The 24,266-nt window shown below is 41.8% G+C and overlaps 1 protein-coding gene across 5 annotated transcripts in view; it reads left to right on the forward strand.

Annotated features, from left to right (window-relative positions):
• GRM1 (glutamate metabotropic receptor 1) overlaps positions 1–24,266 on the forward strand; it is a 697,757-nt gene that overhangs the window by 627,581 nt on the left and 45,910 nt on the right. For all 5 annotated transcript variants that reach the window (XM_073627812.1, XM_073627814.1, XM_073627815.1 and 2 more), the window contains exon 5: positions 8,127–8,373. In XM_073627812.1, coding sequence (XP_073483913.1) covers positions 8,127–8,373 — 247 coding nt within the window. The remainder of the gene's footprint in view (positions 1–8,126; positions 8,374–24,266) is intronic.

Raw genomic sequence — 24,266 nt, forward strand, 5'->3', positions numbered from 1 at the left:
CGGGTGTTTGTAACTCGGGGACTGCCTGTACTTATCTGATATTACTGCAATAAAGAAAATTCTAATTTTCATATTGTTTTATGATTTCTTGCTTTGCTGTTGGACTTTTTAGAATTCCTAACAACTTGGTAAAATTTTGTCATCACCCCTAGGCAGGCCTACCTTCTCTCTTAACCTTGTTATTCAAATAGCAGCATAGTGGCTAAGTGGCTTTGCCTTGCAGATTTCTGACTTTCTAGTTTTTATTTCAAAGGACATTATGTGGTCTATGCAAGTTGTCACTATGTTGTGTGGGTTTCCTCTAGGTGCTTGGGTTTGGCAAAATAGCAAAACAAACTGGCAGGTTAATTGGATTTCACCCAAAATTAGACCTACATTGTGTTTCATTGTTTTCTGTAAAGCGTGTATTCATTGGTGTTTCTTTGTTCTCTGCAAAACACACAATAATGTGTCAGCGCTATATAAATGTGTAAAGTAAATAACAATAAATAGAAATAAAATATTTTGTGATCTAGATTGGCACACACAAAGTTATTTTTATACTGCAGTTATTATTAGACTGTATAATTTAACAACTCGCCGTGAAAGGAGAGAAAAGAGATAATTATAGGATAGCAAAGAGACTGACAAAGCAGAACAAATCTGTGCCACATGTATAAATTTAACTTCATTACTTTTAGTGGATCTGTGAGGGTACCTATTATACATTGTTGCTACAGTTCTTCATGCTGAGAATATAAAGACAAGATATGTTGGTAGTGTTGTTTAAATATAGTATTTTATGATTGTCATTAAAAAAATCTAGATAAATATATACACTGTGGTGCAAAGGTTTTAGGCAGGTGTGAAGAAAAGCTGTAAAGTGAGTATATATATTTTAGTTGTTTATTTTTATCAATTTATAAAATGCAAAGTGAGCAAACAAAAGAAAAATCCAAATCAAATCAGTATTTGGTGTGATTACCCTTTGGCTTCAAACCAGCATCAATTCTTACACTTGCACGCCTTGTACACTTGCACAAAGTTAGAGATTTTGTAGGATTAGAGTCAGCTGTATGATTAACCAGTTATACCATGCAGGTGCAAATGATCATCAATTTCATATGTAGGTTCAAATACAGTCATTAACTGAAACAGAAACAGTTGTGTAGAAGGCTGCTACTAAAAAGTGAGGTTGTAGAAGACAGTGTCATGTCACAGATCATATACCATGGCAAGCCTGAGCACAGCAACAAGACACAAGGTAGTTATACTGCATCAGCAAGGTCTCTCCCAGGCGAACATTTCAAAGCAGACTGGCGTTTAACCACTAGGCGCCCGCGCTATAGTCGAAAGACGCTAAGTGGGCGTCCCTGGACGTCCTCCTGTTTACTCCTTCCCTGCCACGGGTGCGCATTGGGGTAAATCTGTGTTGGCCGTGTCCCTTGGACACAGCCAATCACAGATCATGCTAAATGGCCAGTCACAGCTGCCATTTAGCACTCGATCGGCGTGTCCAATGAGAGATGATCTCAAGTGTAAACATATGAGATCATCTCTCATTGCCGGCTCTCCCTCCTCACACAGATCTGTGAGTTAACACAGTGCCCACAGTACATATTAGTGCCATCTGTCCCCAGTGCCACCTGTCCCCAGTACCACCTGTCCCCAGTGTCACCTGTCCCCAGTGCTATCTGTCCCCAGTGCCATCTGTCCCCAGTGCCACCTGTCCCCAGTGCCACCTATCAGTGCCCTCTATCCCCAGTGCCACCTGTCAGTGCCATCTGTCCCCAGTGCCACCTGTCCCCAGTGCCACCTTTTAGTGCCATCTGTCAGTGCCATCTCTCCCCAGTGCCACCTGTCAGTGTCATCTGTCATCAGTGCCACCTTTCAGTGTCATGTGCCATCTGTTATCAGTGTCACATGTCATCAGTGCCACGTATCAGTGCCATCTGTCATCAGTGCCACATCAGTGTCACGTGTCATCAGTGCCACATATTAGTGCCATCTGTCATCAGTGCCACATCAGTGTCACGTGCCATAAGTGCCACGTATTAGTGCCATCTGTCATCAGTACCACAGCAGTGTCATGTGCCATCAGTGCCACATATCAGTGCCATCTGTCATCAGTGCCACATCAGTGTCACGTGTCATCAGTGCCACATATCAGTGCCATCTGTCATCAGTGCCACATATGTGTCACGTGTCATTGCCCTGGTGCTCCAGGGCCTTCAAAAGTGTAATAGGTAGTCAACAAGTTAGATGTGTAATTTATGCTGCTAGAACACCTGATGGTGCTCCCTGCATGTTGGGCCTCTCTATGTGGCTAGGCTGTGAAAAAGTCCCACACATCTGGTATCGCCATACTCGGGAGGATTAGCAGAATGTATTTTGGGGCATTATTTGTGGTATACACATGCCATGTGAGAGAAATAACCTATTACAATGAGAATTTTGTGGAAAAAATTAAATCTTCATTTTGCAAAGAATTGTTGGAAAAAATGACATCAAAAACCTCACCATGCATCTTACTTAATACCTTGGAATGTCTACTTTCAAAAAAGGGGTCATTTGGGGGGTATTTGCACCACAACTTGTAGACTCTCTAGCGTTCACACAGACCAAATAATATCCACTAATTTTGGTTATCTTTACCAAAGATATGTAGCAGTATAAATTGTGGCCAAAATTTATGAAGAAAAATTAATAAATTGCTATATTTTATCACAGAAACTAAGAAAAAATGTTTTCAAAATTTTCGGTATTTTTTCATTTATAGCACAAAAAATAAAAAAAACCCAGAGGTGATCAAATACCATCAAAAGAAAGCTCTATTTGTATGAAAAAAAGGACAAAAATTCACTTGGGTACAGTATTACATGACTGAGTAATTGTCATTCAAAGTGTGAGAGCACTGAAAGCTGAAAATTGGTGTGGGCAGGAGGTGGGTTTAAGTGCCCAGTAGGCAAGTGGATAAAGATGTGCTGTTCAAGGTCTTTTGAAAAAGCAGAAAGAACCGGGCAATGTTGAGAACCGTAGATACAGTGGTCAGCCAAGAAAACCTAATGCAGCAGATGAGAGACATATAGATAGACGCACTTACTGTCCAGCAGTGCCATAAGCACAGAACTGGCAGAAACCAGTGGGACCCAGGTGCACCCATCTACTGTCTGGAGAAGTTTGGCCAAAAGTGGTCCTAATGAAAGAATAGTGGCCAAAAAGCCATACCTCTGGAAACAAGGCCAAGCAACTCAACTATACACAAAAACCTAGGAACCGTGATGCAGAAAAATGGCAGCAGGTGCTCTGGACTGATAAGACAAAATTTTAAATGTTTGGCTGTAGCAGGAAGCAATTTGTCTGCTGAAGGCCTGGGGAACGGTCACATTGTGAGTGTCTACAGACAACAGTGAAGCATGTTGGAGGTCCCTTGCAAGTTTGGGGCAGCATTTCTGAAAGGAAATAGAGTTGGAGATTTGGTCAGGATCAATAGTGTTCTCAATGCTGAGAAATACAGGCAGATATTTATCCATCATGCTGTACCATCAGGGAAGTGTGTAATTGGCCCAAAATGTATTCTGCAGCAGGACAATGACCCCAAACATACAGCCAATGTCATTAAGAACAATCTTCAGCTTAAAGAAGAAGAAGGAGTTCTGAAAATAATGATTTGGCCCCCCCACAGAGCCCTGATTTCAAGAACATTGAGTCTGTCTGGGTTACACAAAGAAACAAAAGTATTTGAGGTAGCCCACAGAAGATCTGTAGTTAGTTGTCCAAGATGTTTGAAACAACCTACCTGCTGAGTTCCTTCAAATATTTAAGGCAAAGAGTAGTCATACCTTTACCCTTGGAAAAAAAATCACCTGGGTGGGGACAAAATGTGTGAAAGCGGAGCCTAGTGATGTCATCACGCTACTCGGAAGTAGCGGCCAGATTGCTCACAGAGGTGATGCTGAGGTCTCTTTATCTTAAAGGCAGCATGTACTCTTTATGGTTATAAGCATGCTTAAGGTGGTGCACTGCTGAATTTAGTGCACTTACATAACTAGTAAGGTTGAATAAAGACACCAGTCCATTCTGAGTGAGTGTCTACAATTGTCCCTATCCTAGTACATTATGTCTTATTATATAGCACCTATATAGCACCGTCAATTTACACAGCGCTCCACACATACATCGCACACTCACATCGGTCCCTACCCTCAAGGAACCCACAATCCAAGGTCCCCAACTCACATTCATATACTAGGGCCAATTTTGGACAGAAGCCAATTAACCTACCAACATATCTTTGGAGTGTGGGAGGAAACCGGAGTACCCAGAGGAAACCCATGCAGGCACAGGGAGAACATGCAAACTCCAGGCAGGTAGTGTCGTGGTTGGGATTCGAACCAGCGACCCTTTTTTACTGCTAGGTGGGAGTGCTACCCACTACACGACTGTGCCACTTCTTATGTGAGTGGAATATATATTGATTTTAACAAAGTGCCTTTGGTTTTAAATGATAAAACACTATATTGAGCTCTTATTCCCTATGAGCAGAGGTGCCAGTTGTCGTGTGTTTGTGTCAGAAATTGCCTGAACAATAATTATGAGTTGTTATGCCAATCAAATTTCTTTTTAAAAACACATCAAACAGTATGAGTACAGACTATATATGGAATATTTATTCACTAGACATGTATTCACGATAAATAGTTAGATTATGGATGACATAAATAAAATGTTACATAAAATACAAATTTATTTGCAACACTCGCTAATGGGTTTTGATACAATATGAATGTAATGAAAGGATCAATTTCTCCCCTGGACACAATAACCATATATATATATATATATATATATATATATATATATATATATATATATATATATATATATATATAAAACTATCAGACAAAACGTCTATGATTTACGTAGCCAGCAGTTACTCCTCTGCAGCCGCAGTAGGAGTAAAACTACATAAGAAAGTTACGCTAATATAGCGCCAAACAAAAGATGGTAAGATTTAGAAAAACAAAAATAAAGTTAAAGAAAAATTTTAACTGGTTATTTGATCAGGAAATAATAATCTAAATATCATGAAAAATCAATAATAAGTATTCTCAATTAATCACTGAATCAGGAAAGATCAATATAACATTATTACCCTTCCAAAATGGCTGCTGGCTTACAATGGTCGTTACCAGAGTCCCTAAGATGGCTGTCTTTCCCAAAATGGTGTCTCGTCAGGGTGGAGCTGCATCTTGGCGTCCCTGAGATTTAGATGATGAGGCGTGATGATAAGTGTATATATATACACAATAATTTGTATATTTAAACCATTTCTACATATGGGATTTTTCTAATCAGATTATTATATTTTACTTACTAAATGATTATTATGAAAACAGACAATACAATCATGACTTAAATCTATTTCATGGGATATAATACATGAGGTTATAGTCTTATATTCATACACTTTTAGATATATGTGGATATGGTGTGATTCTCAGTAGAATATTATCCTAAACACATAAACAACAATTCCATAGTTCCCTTTCGGCATATTATGGACCATGGAGATGGTAAATCAATATTTATGTCACTATTCCCAGATATTTTAAAATTATGTCTAAGCTGTATTCCTAAATGATGAGGAATTTGAGGTGGAAATCTAAGTGTTTACTAGCCGTGTCTGTTTACTATCGTATGTTAGAATTGTCCAGCTTGGTAAACAAACATTCCCCCAAGGCTTTCTTGTTAGACCTTGTTTGAAGATGGCATATTCTCACCTTTGAAAAAGCAGATGAGCTTGCTGTGTTTCAGAGTTTTACCACTAATCCAAGGCTCCTCAAATAAATTCTGTTTAGAAATCATAAAATATATTTATCCTTGGCTTTTATATTCCCAGTTCAGTAAACAGCCTGTTTACAAACCTCAAACAGGGTGATACAAACGCAGGATGTCTCTGTTTGAAGACTTATATGACATGTCCGGAATTTAACCTTTGTTCTGGGGCTTATTTAGTTTGAAACATCCATATGAAATTATGAGAATGTATTTATTTCTTCATCATAGTTCTGACATAGTGGAGGAATATCCAAAGTAGTATGGTTCTCAGTGGGACAAGCGGAAGAGGTGACTGGGTGGTAAAGTGCCAGAGGCATCCTGAGAAGGTGAATGAGACCCCTTAAAGGGGTATGCGCATGGTGACCTATTTATTGAGGTGAGCGCAGCGTGTTAACGGTGGTGGCATTCACTTACCATTGTAATTAAAAAGAAGCTGAAGAAGAAACATACAGATATTTGTAGATTTGTGGCAATTGATTTTGCACAATTTAAAGTGCAGTGTGTGAATGGAGGTGGAAGTCAGTATGGATTTTAGGTGAAAAGGAACACAAAAAGATACATGCACACAGCTATATATTTGAAGGACTTGTTTTTTTTTTCACATTTTGCAGCACAATATCTTTGTGGTGAAGAGTGTTGATGGTTGTTGATGGTATACAACACATTTAAAGCACCAATAGTGGCAGCATTGTAATATTGTTTATAACATTGGTCATCAACCCTGTCCTCAGGGCCCACTAACGGGCCCAGGTTTTATGTATTACCTTGGGGAGATGCAGACTAGAATACTGCAATCCCTGAGCAGCAAATGATATCACCTGTGATGTATTTTAGTTGTCTTGCAAACCTGCCCTGTTAGTGGGCCCTGAGGACAGGGTTGATGACCACTGGTTTATAACACATATTATTGTTATATATAACTCTTCAGAAAGGGGTTGATTTACAAAAGGAAAATAGACTGTGCACTTTGAAAAGTGCAGTTGCACTCTGCAAGAGCAGTTGCTCCAGAGCTTGGTAAATAAGCACAAGCTCTGCTGATTTCCATCATCCAATCATGTGCAAGCCAAAATGCATTTTTTTTCCCTTGCACATGATTGGGTACTTTTTGCAAAAGTGAAGCTTTACCTCATTTACTAAGCAACTGTACTTGCTGAATGCAACTGCACTTTGCAAAGTCTTTTTGCTATTAGTAAATCAACCCCAGAGTGTCCTAGTGGAGAATGCAACTAGGGTCAAAAGTTTTGTGGCACTATTTGATATATCATTTATGGGATGATGTGGGAAGCACATTACAGTGTGAGCAGCAACATGTTTTAATTAGTGAAAGTAGGATTGTTTTTTAATACACAATCATGGTGGTATAAATTGGGTTTCACAGAGAATATTGTTGATAATTTGTCAGATGCCCTATTATATATTTATTTGTATTTTTTTTTTTGCTGCAGGAAAATGTATAGATATAAGAAATTCTGTTTGTACCAAAGTATTTCATTACATGCATTGCAAAAAAGATTTTGGGTGCATTGACTTGCAGTTTGCCATTGAAAATATTACTGTAGGCAAAACCTTTTTTTTTTTGTTTAGAACACCTGTCAGGTTTTCATTGCTGTCTATGCCTCCGTTAGGGAGATTTACCTTCTCTAATTGTCCTCTCTACCTTTATCATCTAACATAAAAGTGAAAAAAAAATCCCCAATTTTGGGTTGTCACCAGAACAAGATCAGAGAGGAAATTGTCCACAGAGGACATTAACTATACTAACCCTGGGGACAAACAGTTGTTCCCTCTCTTTTAAGGGATTTCCTTTCAGGTTTGATATATATACAGGATGTGAAGGGAAATCTCCCCAATAGTTCTAATTGCAGTTTTCCAAAAATGCAAAGCATCTAAAACACATGGCAATGCAACACATGTTAAAGTAGATATACAGTATATCATAAATGGATAGCTTTTAGTTTGCACTGTAACTGCACTGTAGAACAAATTGAATTACAGTAGATTGCTTTATAGGGTTTTTTGCCTTCTTCTAGATCAACTGTGGGTATAGGGTTTTCCGTTTATGCATTCATTTTTTCTGTTGTACTGGATGGACGTGTATCTTTTCTAAACCTGGATTACTACTGTATTTAACTATGTAACAAATTTAATTTCAGTTCACCGTTGTCAGATAAAGATCTGATTTCCAGAGTTTAGCACTTTTCGTATTCACCACAAAAGCCCATACATTTGTTTAGGGAAATGCAGTATGTTTAGTGTGAAATGAATATTGTATTTTCACTCTTTTTTTTTTTTTTTTTTTTTTTTAGGTGATGAAAGTTTGAAGGAAAACTATGTACAGGACAGTAAAATGGGCTTTGTCATTAATGCAATATATGCAATGGCCCATGGTCTACATAACATGCATTCAGCCCTTTGTCCGGGATATGTTGGACTATGTGATGCAATGAAACCTATTGATGGAAGCAAACTCCTTGAATTTCTAATAAAAAGCAGATTTCCAGGTATCTCTGGAGAAGATGTATTTTTTGATGAAAAAGGAGATGCCCCTGGAAGGTATGTTTTAGGAGTGTGAAAAAATGTACAATGTTGATCTCCAGAACAATCCTCTACAGATAAATTATGTATACTTTGCAAAATTTCTCTGCAAACCTTATTGCAGATCTCTACCAGCCTCTGATCTGGAGCCACCAATGTTGGCCTTGGTAGCACTTTTTAAAACTGACTGATAAGTAAAAGTTCCTTTACTTTAACCATCTACCGGTAATTAGTCTCAATGTTAAAAAAAAAGCTCCTCCAGCTTACTATCATTAAATGTTCAAGGGTTTTGAAAAGTGTCCTTATAAAAATGTAATTTTTATTGCAGGGATGTGTTCAATTTTCATTCCATTTTCCTTGCAGAATTCTAGGAAACCGCTGAAGAAATTATGTGAGGAATGAAATGAAAATGCAGCTGTGTTTTGTAACAATGTTGCCATGCAAAGAAAACAGTTCAACAGTATAAGGCTCCATGCACACTGGCTTAAAAAATGTTGCTTCTACAGGAGTTTTGTGTTCTGCCTGTAGTAGCAGCTCAATGTCATCCTATGTGTCCATGCACATTAGGACGTTAAGTGGTATATTTTGAATTTAACGTTTAGAGGCAGAAATAAAAACCTTCTGGTTCACATTTCTGATTGGAGCTTGGAGGGAGAAAAAACATAAAACTCTCCTAAACTCATCTCACCTTTGTACAATGAAAGCTCTATATGAGCGTTTTTTTACTCCCGAGAGAACATACTTTTTTTAAGCCCAGTGTGCATGGAGCCTAAAAGTTTTAGAAAATTTAGATTCCAATAGGTTGAAAGTAACAATTAACTTTTAATTAATGACATTAAATTGTAAAAATAAAATTGAGTTTTCCTTATTTTTTTCCTATTTTCCTTATTATGTGCAAACAATCACTTGAAAATCAAATTTATTGACAAGAGTCACTTTAAAATAACTGAAACGTTCATTGGAAACATAGCAAGAGTGAGAAATTCTGAAAATAGGACAGAGATTGGGTAAAGAGATTTTTTTTTTTTAATTCTCCGTTCTCATTCCTATGAGGAGGCCATTTAATTTCATGAAAAGAAATTAAGTCTTTTCTGTGCATGCGTGGAACGGAGCTTGATAACCTCAATCCCAAGCTCAAATTTAAATAAGTCACTTATCCCCTCTCTTCTCTCTCCTGTTCAGACTGGAGATCCAGAATTGCAATTAGAGAAAGAGTCAGCTGCTGTTTTGCCTTTTCTTTGTAAAAATCCATAAAGCTCTGTGGTCCCAAATTACAGCTTCATGCTTGTATTAAATACCCACAAAAAAATATGTAGAGTATGGCGCTAACTCAAAAATCAAATCATTTATCATAAAGAGCAAAGTTTTGTATCATATAATGTGATAATCAACATAAATCAAAGTTCAAAGAACTAGAAGTTACATAATTACATAGTTAGTCAAGTTGAAAAAAGACACAAGCCTATCCAGTTCAACCAATAAAAAAAAAAAATTAATAATATCATACAATACCATATACACAATCCTTCACCCACAATTGATCCAGGGGAAGGCTAAAAACCCCACCAAAGCATGATCCAATTTGCTACAGCAGGGGAAAAAATTGCTTCCTGATCCCCCGAGAGGCAATAAGATATTCCCTGGATCAACTTTACTTATAAATGTTAGTACCCAGTTATAATATGTACATTAAGGAAAGAATCCAGTCCTTTTTTAAAGCAATCTACTGATCTGGCCAGAACCACCTCTGGAGGGAGTCTATTCCACATTTTCACAGCTCTTACTGTGAAGAAACCTTTCCGTATTTTGAGAGGAAATCTTTTTTCCTCTAGACATAAAGAGTGCCCCCTTGTCCTCTGTGATGACCTTAAAGTGAATAACTCAATACCAAGTTCACTATATGGACCACTTATGTATGTGTCCACGTTGAGCTTATCCCCCTTATTTTCCTATTCTCAAGAGAGAATAAATTCAGTTCCTCTAATCTTTCCTCATAGCTGAGCTCCTCCATGCCTCTTATCAGTTTGGTTGCCCTTCACTGCACTTTCTCCAGTTCCCCGATATCCTTTTTGAGAACTGGTGCCCAAAATTGAACTGCATATTCCAGATGAGGTCTTACTAATGATTTGTGCAGGGGCAAAATTATACAGCTGTGCTCATAAGTTTACATACCCTGGCAGAATTTAAGATTTCTTGGCCATTTTTCAGAGAATATGAATGATAACACAAAAACTTTTCTTTCACTCATGGTTAGTGTTTGGCTGAAGCCATTTATTATCAATCAACTGCGTTTACTCTTTTTAAATCATAATGACAACAGAAACTACCCAAATGCCCCTGGTCAAAAGTTTACATACCCCAGTACTTAATACCGTGCATTGCCCTTTAACATCAATGACAGCTTGAAGTCTTTTGTGGTATTTGTGGATGAAGCTCTTTATCTTCTCAGATGATAAAGCTGCCCATTCCTCTTGGTAAAAAGCCTCCAGTTCCTGTAAATTCTTGGGCTGTCTTACATGAACTGCACGTTTGAGATCTCCCCAGAGTGGCTCAATGATATTGAGGTCAGGAGACTGAGGTGGCCACTCCAGAACCTTCACTTTATTCTGCTGTAGCCAATGACAGGTCGACTTGGCCTTGTGTTTTGTAACATTGTAATGTTGGAATGTCCAAGTACTTCCCATGCGCAGCTTCCTGGCTGTCGAATGCAAATGTTCCTCCAGTATCTTTTAAAAACATACTGCATTCATCTTGCCATCGATTTTGACCAAATTCCCTGTGCCTTTGTAGCTCGCACATCCCCAAAATATCTGTGATCCACCTCTGTGTTTCATAGTAGGAATGGTGTACCTTTCATCATAGGCCTTGTTGACTTCTCTCCAAATGTAGCATTTATTGGTTGTGGCCAAAAAGCTCAATTTTGGTCTCATCACTCCAAATGACTTTGTGCCAGAAGGTTTGAGGCTTGTCTCTGTGCTGTTTGGTGTATTGTAAGCAGGATACTTTGTGACATTTGTGTAGTAATGGCTTTCTTCTGGTGACTCAACCATGCAGCCCATCTTTCTTCAAGTGCCACCTTATTGTGCATCTTGAAACGGCCACACCACATGTTTTCAGAGAGTCCTGTATTTCACCTGAAGTTATTTGTGGGTTTTTCTTTGCATCCCGAACAATTTTCCTGGCAGTTGTGGCTGAAATTGTAGTTGGTCTACCTGACTGTGGTTTGGTTTTAACAGAACCCCTCATTTTCTACTTCTTGATTACAGTTTGAACACTGCTGATTGGCAGTCTCATTTCCTTGGATATCTTTTTATATCCCTTTCCTGTTTTATACAGTTCAACTATCTTTTCCCGCAGATCCTTTGACAATTCTTTTGCTTTCCCCATGACTCAGAATTCAAAAAACGTCAGTGCAGCACTGGTTGAAAGATGGAAGGGTCTGTCAGGAGTCCAGAAACTCATTGACCTTTTATACACACACTAATTACAAGCAAACAGATCACAGGTCAGGATGGTTACCTTTAATAGCCATTCAAACCCCTTTGTGTCAACTTGTGTGCATGATATCAGGCCAAAATCACCAGGGTATGTAAACTTCAGGGTAATTTTAGTAGTTTCTGTTGTCATTATGATTTAAAAAGAGTAAACACAGTTGATTGATAATAAATGGCTTCAGCCAAACACGAGTGAAAGAAATGCCTTTGTGTTATCATTCATATTCTCTGAAAAATGGCCAAGAAATCATAAATTCTGAATTATGGAAAAAAATCCTGCGAGCCACAATTATCCAGTGCCTTAATGGAAATTCAACCAAACAGCTACCCGGCTGCAGGCGCAGATCACGTATTCATGACCGTGCGATAAATGATATATGAAAAAAATGCGCCGCGCCTAGGGGTGTAACTGAATAACTGTAAATCTAAGTACAAATCATAGATAATAAAGAGTGCAAATCAAATAGAGCCTAAAGCTCTGATCACTTACTAAGATCACCTGCTGTGTGAATCCTAAAGCTCTGATCACTTACTAAGATCACCTGCTGTGTGAATCCTATGAACAAACACACTAACAAATAACTAGTGCAATAAAACACAAAGTGCAATGTGCATAGAAAAACGTAATAAGATAAATATACAATCCACAGTGATTAAAATATAATCATTCCTAATAAGGTGTATATGCTAAAAAATGTTACACATATGTAGATCCACTGTGATTAAAATGAAAGAGAAAAAAAAAAATTAAATAAAACAATATATATATTCGTAAAGCACAAACAGAGTAAATCAATCACATGCATGGGCGAATTGAAACTATAATTGCCCTAATAAAGGTGTTCAAATCACATCCGTGAAAGAATCTTCCAATCCAGTAACATAAAGTGACCAAGTTCAAATAAAAGTCAGTGTAATGGTGATGGTTCAAAGAAAAAGTTCCGGTTTTGAATCAAACGTGCCCAAGAAAAACATGCTGTGAAGTGCCTTGGTGACCCCCAATGTGATTGCGCTCACCTTGGAGCGTGTGACACAGGTTTTAATTGTGTCAATACACGCTTTTGGAGCCACCCCTGGGCTCAGTATTAGGTACAGCTGATTCCCACACTAGATTCTTTATGGCTCCACTCACATCAGACCATATAAAAGAAAAAGGCTAATATAGTATAATACCGTAGGATACTTTTATTAAAATCACATCCAATCCCCACATGGGGTACTCACATTTATAAGGTGCTCATGTGCACCAAACATAACATAGGAAAAAACGGCTGTGCGGCGTGCTGCAGGGTGTGAGAGCTCCACAACCCAGCTCTGTGCTGATCGCTCCGTCCTGGATTGGCCAGGACGGAGCGATCAGCACAGAGCTGGGTTGTGGAGCTCTCACACCCTGCAGCACGCCGCACAGCCGTTTTTTCCTATGTTATGTTTGGTGCACATGAGCACCTTATAAATGTGAGTACCCCATGTGGGGATTGGATGTGATTTTAATAAAAGTATCCTACGGTATTATACTATATTAGCCTTTTTCTTTTATATGGTCTGATGTGAGTGGAGCCATAAAGAATCTAGTGTGGGAATCAGCTGTACCTAATACTGAGCCCAGGGGTGGCTCCAAAAGCGTGTATTGACACAATTAAAACCTGTGTCACACGCTCCAAGGTGAGCGCAATCACATTGGGGGTCACCAAGGCACTTCACAGCATGTTTTTCTTGGGCACGTTTGATTCAAAACCGGAACTTTTTCTTTGAACCATCACCATTACACTGACTTTTATTTGAACTTGGTCACTTTATGTTACTGGATTGGAAGATTCTTTCACGGATGTGATTTGAACACCTTTATTAGGGCAATTATAGTTTCAATTCGCCCATGCATGTGATTGATTTACGAATATATATATTGTTTTATTTAATTTTTTTTTTTTCTCTTTCATTTTAATCACAGTGGATCTACATATGTGTAACATTTTTTAGCATATACACCTTATTAGGAATGATTATATTTTAATCACTGTGGATTGTATATTTATCTTATTACGTTTTTCTATGCACATTGCACTTTGTGTTTTATTGCACTAGTTATTTGTTAGTGTGTTTGTTCATAGGATTCACACAGCAGGTGATCTTAGTAAGTGATCAGAGCTTTAGGATTCACACAGCAGGTGATCTTAGTAAGTGATCAGAGCTTTAGGCTCTATTTGATTTGCACTCTTTATTATCTATGATTTGTACTTAGATTTACAGTTATTCAGTTACACCCCTAGGCGCGGCGCATTTTTTTCATAAATCATAAATTCTCCCAGGGTATATAAACTTTTATGAGCACAACTGTATCTATCTCTGGAATCCAAACCTCTCTTACTACAAGAAAAGATTTTGCTCACTTTGGAAACCACAGCTTGGCATTGCATGCTATTATTAAGCTTATGATCTACCAAAACCCCCAGATCCTTCTCCACTATGGATTCCCCCAGTTGTACTTCCTCTAGTATGCATGATGCATGCATATTCTTATTCTCCTACAGTCTGTGTTTTGGAACGCACGCCGCATCTCGGATAGACAGCAAGCGTACTTTGAACTGAGTTGTACATGTTGGTGCTGACTTATAGCACCCTCAAATGTAAGTGAGCATTTTTTATATTTCTCTGATCTCCATCATGTAATAAACATACTACATGATGATAGTTTTATATGTTTTTACTGAGTCCTATTTGTTAGAATATTATATGGAGATAATTCCAGGGTTAAGAGCCATCACCAGTACTGGATCCCCCTAAGAGCTGACGATTGAGGAGCTGGAATTATTATACAGCGTATCTAGCTTAGATGGTTGGTGAGAGTGCATTTCTTACACACTCTTTGCAGTGCAGCATGACTTAAAGAAAATTAATTAAGACACTTTATCTTTTTATCACGGTGACTGGATCGTTCTGTGAAGATTTTGTTATTCCTTATATGGAACGTCTAGTTCTTTGGACTGTTTTTTTATGTTATCACATTATATGATACACAATTTTGCTCTTTATGACATATGATTTGGTTTTTGAGTTAGCGCCATACCTTTTTACATATTTTTTGGTGGTACTTGTAAGGTTGTTTTTCCACTTTTAAAGGGGAAAGCTGCACTTATGGTTGGAGCCCTATGTCCCATATGGACATAGATAACATTTATAGTTAACCTCCCTGGCGGTATTCCCGAGTGTGGCTCGGGGTTAAAATTCAGTACCATTAGCGGTAACCCCGAGCCACACTCGGGATCGCATTGCAGGATCCTGGGGCGGCGTTACTTACCTTGTCCCCGGGATCCTGCGATGTCCCCCGCAGTGTCCGAGGGCTCCGTCCTCCTCCGAAGCCTCTCCGTGCCAGGCTCCGTTCCCTGCGAGCGGCGCGACGCACGGGGGCGGAGCCTGGCGGCAAATTCAAAAAACTGTCAAAATCATAACACATACAGTACTGTAATCTTACAGATTACAGTACTGTATGAAATGATTTCACATCCCTTTTGTCCCCAGTGCTCTGGCCCATGCCCTGCATGCAGTTTTACATGATATACACTGTTCTTTCTGCCTGGAAACTGGAGATTGTCCATAGCAACCAAAAAGTGTCCCTTTACGTCAAAAGTGGCTTTAGACCAGCTAGAAAACAGCGATAGTAAATTAGAACACTTGCAGAATTGAGCGATAGTGAATTGTGGGGAAATTTATTTTATTACTATTTTTTAAAATTGTTTTTAATTATTTATTTTTATTTATTATATTATAATTTATGTTTTTGTGTTTCAAACTTTATCATACCCGGGATATCTACTAGACTCTGGTTTGGACAGATTTAAGTGTGTTATTGTTAAGATTTACAGACCTACAATATAAAACACCAAATTTCCATGCAAAATAATGGTACCGCTTTCAGCACCTAAAATCCGAAATAATCATACCGCCAGGGAGGTTAACATAAGACTTACCATCAGAAATAGACCTGGAAGTGTGGACTTACCATATGAAATGGACCTGAAAGTGTGCCTTGGTCTAATGGCCGGTATGCCAAAATAAGGGGGCATACCCTGGTTTAAGAAATGATTATTCTGTAAAGAGAAATGAATAGTTGAGAAATGCTGTGAAATGGGGAAGGGAGGGTGGGTATCGCGCACAGGAAACCGACAAGCACCACAGGTGAGCGGGCTGGTTAAATACCCCCCGGGCTCCTCCCATAAATTCAGGCCACCATACTGGCCTTCCTACTTATGGTTGGAGCCCTATGTCCGATATGGACATAGATAACATTTATAGTTAACATAAGACTTACCATCAGAAATAGACCTGGAAGTGTGGACTTACCATATGAAATGGACCTGAAAGTGTGCCTTGGTCTAATGGCCGGTATGCCAAAATAAGGGGGCAAAAACATTCAGGTAGGGGTATAATATTTATTGGTTTTCAGTTATTCATTGAGCCAATTTTGAAAATGCCTGTGCCATCTCTACTTGAGGATTGGGGATATACCGGGCGAAGCAGGCTGATTTCCACCTGCCTAATCTTTTGATGACGTGGTCTGGGACCCCATGGCGGGATGCTGCGGAGGCTGCTCCGATACGAAAGGAGTGTCCGGAATACTGACTGGGGTTAAGGTGAAGATTGCGGAGAAGTATCCTTATGTGTTTCACAAACTGACAGGCACTTAAAGGTTTAACTGGGAATGGTAGAAGAGGACAGGTGTCCGGTTGTTCAGGCAGGAGTGACAGGAGACGGTTAAGTACGGTGACTGGACACCAGCTGTTATTAGTTTTGTAGAGGTGAATGTCTACTCCAGAGCCTGTTTGCTGGGTTTTAGAAACCTCGAGGTGAAGGATAAAATGGTCTTGGTAGCGAAGCAAGTGCCGTCTGCATAGTACTTGGTCTGTGGGGCTGTTACAGGTGAACTCGCCAGGTCGCAAGAACCCATAGTAAGCCAAATATATGGCTGCTTGTAGGACCGTGCTGGGGAGCAGACCGAATGGAGAAGTAGCCAGAATAGTCGACATCTCCCTGAAGATGGGCCCCGTGATGGGTAAGCGCTTGATGCTGATCACTGGTTGTTGTTTCTGAATGCCCCTAAGGATGGCTCGTATAGCGTGTGATGAGAACAGTGAAGATTTTGTGGGGTCTTCAAGAGTCAAGAAATGTTGTATGCGGCTAGATATAGCCGAATGGTATTGTAAGATAAGGCCAGCTGAGTATGGCAGTATGAAGTGAAGGCCAGTACCTGTTTGACATCTGTTGGTCCTTTACAGCAGGATGTGAGGAATTTATTGAATGCCCTCCAAGCTGTCTGGTAGGCTTTGAGTGTGTTATGAGAGAGTGAGTGATTGATGAGCTGCGTTGCTCCTTGTAAATGTTGAGCTAGTCCAGGGTCAGCTGTGACCAGACGGGGATAGGGGCCGACACTGGATCGGCTGCGGGAACCTGTTTGAAAAAGGAGGTGTAGTTAAAACGTGACAGTGCGTCAGCAGCTAAATTGTATCTGCCTGGAATAAATGCACAGTGAATGTTAAACTGATGCTGTAAGGACAGTTGTACCAATCTGCGCAGGAAGGACATGACTGCTAGGGACTTGGACCTGCCTTTGTTGATGATGTCTGCCGTGGCCTGATTGTCAGTGGTGAAGACCACGGTTTGCCCTGTCCAATGGTGACCCCAGAGTTGTGCAGCTGCCACTATGGGATAGAGTTCGAAGAGGGAAGATGTTCGGGTAAAGCCGGGTATCAACAGTATCTGTTGAGGCCAGGGTCCTGAAAACCATTGGTGGCCAAAAATTGCCGCGAAACCTGTGGAAGCTGCAGCGTCTGTCACCACCTGAGGTGAAAGGGCCGACACCATGGGTATAAATAGGGATATGCCATTCCAGGCGGACAGGAATTCCTCCCACATAGATAGGTCCGCTATTGCTGCGGAGTCTAGATTCAGGATCTGATCGGGGTCTTGTGTTTCTGACAGGAATCTCAGCAGACGTGACACGAAGGTGCGGCCTTGTGGAATAATTCGCATGGCGAAATTAAGCATTCCCAGGAGAGATTGCAACTGCTTTTTGGTACACCCTTTGGTGTGGGTGAATTTGTGAAGGACCGCCCTGATGCGGGTTAGTTTATCGAGGTGGAGACTGGCTTGCATAGTGCAGGCGTCTAAGTTGACTCCGAGAAAGGTGATGTTGTGTGCTGGGCCGTCGACTTTGTGCTCGGCGATGGGAACATTGAGATTCCCGAATACCACTCTGAGTTTGTCGAGGTCTCCTGGGGGCTTGCTGGGAGGTTCTATTAGTAGGAAGTCGTCCAGGTAATGGATGACTTCTTGGCACTGAGCCTTGTGTACCAGTATCCAAGCGAGGGATTGAGCGAATGTGTCGAAGAGCCAAGGGCTACTCTTCAAACCAAACGTTAGTTTTGTGGCAAAATAATATGCCTCCTTCCAATTGATGCCGTGCCAGCACCAAAGGGATGGGTGTATAGGCAGGAGCTTGAAGGCATCCGAGATGTCGGCTTTGGAAAGCCAGGCACCTGTACCTGCTTTGATGACTGCTTGGATTGCCATGTCCACGGAGGAATATTTTAGGGAGAATTCTTCGGAGGGGATCAGGGAATTGAGACTGGGGATGTGGGAAGAATGAGGCGCAGACAGGTCGTACACCAAACGTAATTTATTTGTGAATTTGCCCTTGACAAGCCCAATAGGGCTGACTCTCCAAGTGCTGAAAGGGGGCTGAGTGAAGGGGCCTATGACGTACTCTCGGTCTACTTCTGCTTGTAAGAGCCGATCTATGGCTTGTTCGTCAATGGCCGCTGAACGAAGATTCCCACATTCGTAAGTACTGTGGGGTAGTGAAATGAGGCCGGTGTGAAAGCCTACTGTGAAGCCCTGGATAAGGTAGGTGGCCAGGGAGGGGGTGGGATGTGAGGTGAGGTAGAGTCCTAGCCATAAGACGTTGATCCGGCTTAGTCATGCCCTCTTCTGTTGTTTGACTTCGCACAGGTTTCTTGGGTGCGCTCTTTGGCATAAGGTGCAGATGTGGAGTAGGCGGTACTGACTGAAGTTGCAGGACCCATAATTGTAATTATTGCAGATGGCTGCCCCTCCCACGGTTCGGACTGGGCGTCTGAATTTGTCCACCTGAGGCGTTTGTTCAGGGGCCGACTCCCTGAAGTGCACCGGAGGTAGAGGGAAATTCGAAGAGACGTCTGGTTGTTGCATTGGCGCACCAGGTGGCAGTGTGGGTGGAGGACTGGCAAATCGCACACAGGGGTGAGCGTAAGCCGGCAAAATGGCGGTAGAACAGCTCTGTATCCATGAAACTCCAATTTGTTGTTGTTTGGAACTGTGTGAGTCTGGCAGCAGCCTTTGCGGAAAAGGAACGGTGGTAGTCGTAAAAGGAAAATCCTCCATACTTGTAGCCCAAGTCTACTACTGTATGGAGGTATAAGTCCAGCTCTTCCCTTCTGCTGGGGGCGGCTGAGCATAGGACGTCTCTCAGCATGCCAAAGGCCAGGGTGAATTCTGGGACGGATAACTTGCGGTTCAGACTGGGGTCTTTGGCTTTAAGGACCACCGATATGTCACCCCAGGAGTAGGCCTTATTTTCTGCCAGATCGTGCACAGAAATAAGGAGAGAGGCCAGGTTGACGTCCCTGCCGTCCAAAATGTCCTTCCTGATGCTGGTTGGAACCAAATGGGAGGGGTAGACAATGGGGCTCCAGCCTGAGGTACCTGCAGGAAGGGGTGTTAAGGTTTGGGTTGCGGTTGGGTCGGGGATAGCCGCGGCCGGTCGTGCCTCCAGGAGTGCCACCCTGGTTTGTACGTCTGTGACCGAGGTAGACAGGGACGACACCATCGTGTGAAGTTGTGAGATGGCTGAAGATATTGACTGGAGGGATGCCTGCTGGGTACTGGGTCCTGCTGCTGGTGGGGGAAAGAGGAGTTTGAACAGCTCACCTTTCCTCGCTGTGGCGGGGAAGGGCACACCTCTGCGTCTTAGCTCTGCCGTCAGTTTGGGGATAGTCCATCCCCTGAGGGACTGCACGCTGCCGCTCTCTGAGACCGGGGAAGGTGACAGAGGGGCCGTGAAGTCTTCGCTGCCGGCCTGCGACATGGTTGATCTGGTGAGAATATCCTGTCTTTGAGCTCTTATTTTTGGTTGACTGTAACCTATTGGGGGTGACAAAGTTTTTTCTTTGATTCCCTGAGTCATACTTACTCGACTTATTTTCTCCCACTTTTTTTTTTTTTTACCTGGGGGGATATCGTCCAACCTGGTGCAGGGTGGACCTACTGAACTTTGACTGACCTGGAGGAAAATGAAAGGTGATAGTTCGTGAAGGGTTTGCTGACTAACTTGAAGCAATGACTTATATGGTGCTTACAATCTTGTGATAATGAAATGATTTGAAATGTTTGCCTTGATTATGAAATGAGTGAACTCCATGACAGAGGTCCGGCTTGGTCGTGTCGTGACTGATCCGACCGTGAACCGGGCTCTGGAGCATGTACTGAAATGAGGCAACTGAAAAACTTTGGTGCACACCGGGACGAATCGGTGCATGTTTGATGCATCTGGATTCGAATCGGAGCGCAGTAAGAAACGAAATGAGAGAAATGTTTACCTTGACCGAGGCTCGAATTGGTTGTGCCGCATTTTGCGACTGGCAACGCACCGAGCTCTGGTATAGGTATGGATACGGCCGAAACAACTGAGGCATTCCGTGACGAATCGGTGCATCTCGGATGCGACTGGTTTCGAAACGGTGATGCGCTGTGGGAGTGAAATGATAGCAATTCCATGACAGAGATGCGGATCGGTCGCCCGATATCTGCGACTAGCTATGATCCAGACTCTGGAGCATGTTTCAGAAATGAGGCTGAGCCCTGGGGCACGCCGTAATGAATCGGTGCATGGAGGATGCGACTGGATTCGAAGCGGAGCGCGGTAAGTGCAGGTGTAACATATTGTTTGCCATGACAGAGGCGCGAATCAGTCGTGCTGCTGTAGCAACTGACTATGAATCGGACTCTGGAGCATGTACTGAAATGTGGCTAATACCTGGGGCACGCCGAGACGAATCGGTGCATTTCCATGCGACTGAATTCGTATCGGAGCGTGATACGTGGAAATGAAATGATAACCATGACAGAGGTACGAATCGATGAGTCATAACGACTGATAATGACGTGACTCTGGAGCATGTACTGAAATGAGGCCGTAACTACTGGGGCACACCGGAGCGAATCGGTGCATCTTTTAGGTGCGACTGGATTCGGATCGGAGCGCGGTACGTGACTGAAATGAGAAATGATTTGAAATGGTTTGAAATGTTAGAAATGTATTTAGAAATGTTTCAGAAATGAGAAATGATTGGTATCGAACTGACGTGGTTCGAAAAGATTTATGCATTTACGAATCGCTATGGCTGTCTACTGACACATGTTTAACAATTAAGACCTGTCAGAAATGAAGCGACGCTTGCGTCGCTGTGGTTTCCTCAGATAACGCGAAATGGTAACATGACGACAGTGCGAGTAATACACATGCGGTTACGTTCGTGAAATTTGCGAGTGATTCGTAATTCTGATATCACGGTTTAGTGACATGACATAACGTACATAAAAACAAAAATCCGAGGGGACCCTACCTGCGACAGCCCAGCCAGACGCGTGGTGCGAACGCATCGGTAAACGCGGACTTCAAAACTCTCGGGCACGGAGATCACGAATGCGGGAACTTGTGAGCCAAGTATTTGCGAACGCTGAAATCGGAATAGTCGGCCTAGTGACGTATATCATGCACAGGAAACCGACAAGCACCACAGGTGAGCGCGCTGGTTAAATACCCCCCGGGCTCCTCCCATAAATTCAGGCCACCATACTGGCCTTCCTACTTATTTTATTTTTCACTATTTATCACTTGTTTTGAAATCCTTGTATTAAATGTTTAACCCAAAAATAAAATATGTTAAAAAATACAGAATGGCAAAGGAAACCGCTTACAAAAATCATAACACGGTGCAGTGGCGGCTGGTGCTCAAAATTTTTGGGGGGGCACAAACAAACTGAAAAATTCTGAAAAAAAAACATCAATCGCAGCCACTGCCATCAAAACGCAGCCACTGTGTTATCAATCGTAGCCACTGTCATCAAAACGCAGCCACTGTCATCAAAACACAGCCACTGTGTCATCAAAAATGCATCCACTGTGTCATCAAAAACGCATCCACTGTCATAAAAAATGCAGCCACTGTGTCTTCAAAACGCATTCACTGTGTCATCAAAACGCATCCACTGTGTCATCAAAACGCATCTACTGTGTCATCAAAAACGCATCCACTGTGTCATCAAAAACGCATCCACTGTGTCATCAAAATGCATTCACTGTGTCATCAAAAACACATTCACTGTGTCATCAAAACGCATTCACTGTGTCTTCAAAAACGCATGCACTGTGTCATCAAAAACGCATCCACTGTGTCATCAAAAACGCATCCACTGTGTCATCAAAAACGCATTCACTGTGTCATCAAAACGCATCTACTGTGTCATCAAAACGCATCTACTGTGTCATCAAAAACACATCCACTGTGTCATCAAAAACGCATCCACTGTGTCATCAAAACCGCATCTACTGTGTCATCAAAAAACGCATTCACTGTGTCATCAAAACGCATCCACTGTGTCATCAAAAACGCATCCACTGTGTCATCAAAAACGCATCCACTGTGTCATCAAAACACATCCACTGTGTCCACTGATCCCAGAAACCACGATTGTCCCCTTAATAGCAGCCAGCATCTCTTTGAACAAGGGGGAAGGGGGGCAAGTTATCAAAGAAGGATACTCACAGTGATTTGGGGGGCTGGGAGAGGATGCTGTATGTGCTAGGGGCCACTTTGGGAGCAGAGAGGATTTGTGCTGGGGGGGGTCTAATTTTATATTCAACCCCCCTTCTAGCACAAATCCTCTCTGCTCCCAAAGTGGCCCCTAGCACATACAGCATCCTCTCCCAGCCCCCCAAATCACTGTGATTATCTTTTTTTGATAACGTGCCCCCCTTCCCCTGCAAGTGTCATATTCAGACCTCAGATCAGCACGTCCTGTGTATGTGTCCATTCCCCTCCCCCTCCCCCTCCCCCTCTGTCTGTGTATAGGAAGAGTCCGTGTGTTAGTGAGACAGGAGAGGGGGGGGAATGGGGAAGAGAGGGACAGATACAGATGCTGTGCTGGAGCTCACCCTCCTTGCCAGACTGAAACCCATCCCTCATACTGCTCTTACCTTCCTCTTGCAGCTCCGCTCGGCCTAAGAACGGAGCTGCCGACGTCACTTCTGGCTTTCGTCTGTTTCACGAAAGCCGGAAGTGACCTCAAGATTTGAAAAGCAATGCTCCCGCCCATAGAATCACACTGATTCTACGGGCAGAAGCTAATCTGCATTTTCTTTGCGCCACAAGGCGGGTTAAAAGCACGCAAATGAAGCGCCATGTCTGCAATCTCGTGATTGCATTGACGTGGCGCTTCCCATAGTGCACTGCGTCCGGCGCCACAGTGCACTTTGTTAAAGGACTTTTTTTTTTTTTTTTTCATTTTGTACTTAAAGGGGCCGTTTTAAAATGTATTTATTTATTTATTTATTTAATTTTTTATTTTTTTTTCGACTACAGGAGGGGGGGGGGGCGGCGCCCGGGCGCCCCCTATGGATGGGCCGCCACTGACACGGTGGTATAGAACCCCCATCTGTACTGGCCAAACTATTCCCACAATTGGGCGATCGTTGCTGGAGATGTGATTCCCATAAGGGCACACTTTTGCACTTCTTTTAGGAGTGTCCTAGCATATGTCCATTCTGGTAGCAAGTACTCCAATTTATCCACAAATTTATGGATATCTGATTGTCCGAAGACCCTGCAGCAGTTCTAAACCTGACCCCTCTTTCCCAGAAAAAGTACCATAAACATTTACTTAATGCAGCTAGAGCATGCATCCCAGCCATGTGGAAATAACAATCTCCTCATACTCTTGCACAATGGTTTGCCACAGTGAATGATGTAGAAAGCATGGAGCATCTGACCTCTGCTCTCCGGGACAAATTGGAAGAACATAAGACCAGATGGTTCTGCTGGGATCAGTTTTGTTTCTCTGATAAATATGCTCAATACTTATGAAGCATTTATGCCTATCTTGGACTTAATGGTATGTGGCTAACTGGGTGCTGTCCGCATCCTCTCCCCTTAACCCCTTTTTTTTCTACTACTCTTTCCTTTCCTTCCTCGTCCCATTCACTCCTCTCCTTTCCTTCATAACCTTTTTCTAAGCTCAAAAATGGATGCACTTTGTCACAGCTGGGCATCGTTCAATATATTCATTCATTATTGGATTCTCTTTTTTCAGATAATTCATAATCTTTAT

Source organism: Aquarana catesbeiana, linkage group LG04 (genome assembly GCF_042186555.1).
Source record: "Aquarana catesbeiana isolate 2022-GZ linkage group LG04, ASM4218655v1, whole genome shotgun sequence".
Lineage (NCBI taxonomy): Eukaryota > Metazoa > Chordata > Amphibia > Anura > Ranidae > Aquarana > Aquarana catesbeiana.